The sequence below is a fragment of the Rhinopithecus bieti genome, unplaced genomic scaffold (assembly GCF_001698545.2).
Source record: "Rhinopithecus bieti isolate Rb0 unplaced genomic scaffold, ASM169854v2 scaffold_18956, whole genome shotgun sequence".
Taxonomy (NCBI): Eukaryota; Metazoa; Chordata; class Mammalia; order Primates; family Cercopithecidae; genus Rhinopithecus; species Rhinopithecus bieti.
Genome location: NW_016809749.1, coordinates 463,953 through 467,833, shown reverse-complemented (window position 1 = coordinate 467,833; position 3,881 = coordinate 463,953). Strand labels below are relative to the sequence as shown.

General features: G+C 31.3%; 1 protein-coding gene across 1 annotated transcript in view; it reads right to left on the bottom strand.

Annotated features, from left to right (window-relative positions):
• SI (sucrase-isomaltase) overlaps window positions 1-3,881 on the bottom strand; it is a 104,374-nt gene that overhangs the window by 70,565 nt on the left and 29,928 nt on the right. The window contains 3 exon segments of the mRNA XM_017890166.1: window positions 670-841; window positions 2,922-3,039; window positions 3,575-3,659. Of these exon segments, the coding sequence (XP_017745655.1) occupies window positions 670-841; window positions 2,922-3,039; window positions 3,575-3,659 (375 nt within the window).

Below are 3,881 nucleotides of genomic sequence, written 5' to 3'. Positions count from 1 at the left end.
CTTTTATTTATTGGGTTTTTGGTGTTTGTTTTATTTGTGCATGTGAACAAAAACAAATCACTACAGTTTTATAATACTTTCTACGTTACTTTTGTTATGTAGTGTCTCTCTTTAGTCTTGAATATCAACATTGGACACTACTTTTTTTTGTTTGATAGAGTTAGACTTCTCAGATATTTTATGTTCACAATTTCTAGTACACATTTTCTCCACTTTTGAAATTTTAAACATTTTTGTTCTGTTCTTATGTTTTATATTCTAAACAAAAGATTATCTCTTAAAATCTAAACTGGTAATCTAGTATTTTAAATAGACTCAGACTTCTGACATTTATTTTTATAACCAATATATTTGAACTTTTCTTCACCATCTTATTTTTTTCTTTATATCTTTTATATAAGCTTTTCTATACTGTGTTTATATTTATATTTGTTTTCCTCAATTATCTTGATTTCACTGAATTTTATTAATACTACATTCTCACTTTAATGGTATGAAAATTATAGATGCCATCTGTTTTCTTATTTTCTTCATAAACTCAATAAAAATAAAAAGCTGAATTATTTCTGTAACATGCCTTTTGATCATTTTACTAAAATTCATTAAGATTACATTAAAAATTAATACAATTGTTGCTTTTATGAGGAACTCTGTATGAAACTGTCTTACCAAAGGTATTCCAAACAAACTGAACTCCAGCATTCCAGTTATAGACCATTCCATTTGTTCCCATGAAGCAGTATTGTCTCCTAACCAATGTGCAGCATGTCTTCCAGATCCAGCAAATGTTGAGCGGGTAAGAATGAAACCTCTCTTATTAGGGAAAACTTTTTGTACAGCTCTAAAAATAAAACCAAATTAATTAATAAAATTATTTTAAAAAATAAAGTTGGCATTTAAATTATAAAATTTCATAATTCCAAGCCATGTGATATAGTTTGGCTATGTCCCCACCCAAATCTCATCTTGAATTGTAATTTCCACAATTCCTACACGTTGTGGGAGAAACCTGATGGGAGGTGATTGCATTATGGGGGCGGGTCTTTCCTGCACTGTTCTTTTGATAGTTAATGAGTCTCATGAGATCTGATGATTTTAAAGAAATGGGAGTTTCCCTGCACAAACTCTCTCTTTGCCTGCTGCCATCCACCTAAGATGTTACTTGCTCCTCCTTGTCTTCCGCCATGATTGTGAGGCCCCCCCACCATCTGGAACTGTAAGTCCAGTAAATCTTCTTTTGTAAATTGCCCAGTCTCAGGTAAGCCTGATCAGCGGCATGAAAATGGACTAATGCATTATGTCATAATATTTATAATAATTATGTCAAAATTGCATATCAATTTTGTATGTCACTACTAATATTTACTTATTTAAATATATTCTGGTAAAATATAGTGAAAGGGAATTTTAGAAATCACTAAATTTTGAATGACTCCAATCATCCTTTACCAAATTAAATAAACATGTGCATTTGGTATCCACTCAGCATTTGTTTTTGAAATATATGATTTAAACTAATTGAATTCCCTTATAAATAGAAAATATTATACCTGAACTTGAACCCAATGCACTTTTTGTAGTGTGGTGACTCCAATTATATATTCATTTCTACATCTTCAAATATTAGTAGGCAAGTTAGGGATAAAAAGTATTTAAGAGGGTTTCCTTTGTTTGTTTGTTTCTAGAAGTTAACCACTGTCCACAACTACAAGCATCACTCATGTTACCCAACTATTATTTATAACGTTTTCATAATTGGAAGCAATTAGGAAATGAGTAACTGTATTTCAAGTGCTTTTCCATGTTATAGTCTTTATTATATTGAAACATGGCCTATTTTTTCTTTCCTAGGATATACTAAGTTAAACACCGCTACATGTAATATTCTATTGAGTTTACAAAGTAAATTAACACCATGAAGACAGTGTTTAAGAGTTTGGGTATCAGTATGATTTAGGACCAGAAAAATATAAATTTGAATAAACACTCAGTCACAGCTGTTTAATTATGAGAAAATCATAAGTATATTGAGAGCAGTATTGGGTTTATTGACTATAATATCACAGGACCATAAACGATGCTTGAAAATTAGCAGATAATGAACATATTAGTGTTTTCTTCTTTTGTTTAGTATCATATTTTATAAAAAATGTACAGAACATTACTTAGAAGGATATTAATTAGAAAACTATGTTTTAATTAAATCCTTCTTTTTGAAAAATAGTTAAAGACCTGTTCCTGGGGCAATATTTTCCCAGGTCAGTTGTGAGATTCAAGCTTAAAACACAGTTATATTCAGAAATGATAAAATTTTGAAGGATACAAGGATTTTAATCTAGGAGTTAAATAAAGGGGTCTCAGTTAAAGTATGATACATATATATGATTTATTTTATATAATCTTGCTCTTTTTTTTTTTTTTTTTTTTGGGATGGTCTGAGCTCTGTCGCCGCCCAGGTTGGAGTGCAGTGGCACGATTTCGGCTCGCTGCAACCTCCGCCTCCTGGGTTCAAGCTATTCTTCTGCCTCAGTCTCCCAAGTAACTGGGAATACAGGAGCCCGCCACCTCTCCCAGGTAGATTTATATTTTTAGTAGAGATTGGGTTTTACCATGTTGGCCAGACTGTTCTCAAACTTCTGACTTCAGGTGCTCTGCCTGCCTCGGCCTCCCAATGTGCTGGGGTTACAGGCGTGAGCCCCCGCACCCAGCCTACCACTTCATTCTTAATAAATGAGTCCCGAATTCATGAATATTAGTAAGAGAACTGATATTTTGAATGCCGTAACTTTTCAGCAGGCATAAAATGTTGTCTTTCTTTTTCATAACTTTACTATTTCCCAACTATTAATACACTGATAAATTATCAAAAACTTTTTAAAAAAATAAATATGAAAGAATTCTTTGAATGCAATTTCACTTACTGCTCTGTGGCTATAGCCATGCTGTATCCATAGAGGCTATGAACATCATACTGTTTCCCCCAGTTCTGCACAGCATCCATGCAAATTGTTTTGGAATACATGAGTTTGTCAAGAATATCTTTGAGAAAATACATAAGAAACATTTCTCATATTTTTCCGTTATAAATGTTATAATATATATTTTCCATCATAAATGTTATATCCCATTTCATTTGTGCTACGAAATTCCATATTTGGTCGAAAATGATGACAAAGGACAATTCAGCTAAACCTAAACTAAGTTCCAACTAGGTCCTCATCTTTCACTCTTGCTAAACTTGGATTAACTATTAGATTTATATTTACATTGGTAAATACTCTGTTTTCCAACTTCAGTAACAAAATAGACTTTAACAATATAGAAATATACCTACACCCAACTATATTGTACATCATATATTTATGGACCCATTTTAAAGCCTTATAATAGATTAGTCTATTTTAATACAATCTTAGGCAGAAAATATTTGGCTGAAGAAAAAATAAACAAGTTGATTTTATGGTTTTAAAACTATACCAAAAATTGTAATTTAGAAATATATGTTAGAAATTACCAGTAAAACAGAAAATTATTCTCAATTAAAGCAGTAATTAGATAACCAAATAAATTTTACCAGGAGTAAAAGGTGGATAATTCAATTTGTCGGCATTGCATCCTTTTGCTGAACCTTGAACAAAGCTGGAAACTTCATTCATGTCCTGAATGGATACAAAATGAAGAACCACAGATTTTACATAATTATAAATCCTATTAGCAGAAACTCTCCAGTTCTTTGAAAATGTTTTATATAAGATAACCATAATGCTCATTAATTCCTAGAAGATAAATATAAGCTACCAACCTAAAAATAAACAGAATGTCTACATCAGATAAGCATCTTAGGATAGAGAGATTTTAAACAATCAAAATGTAGTTCATGT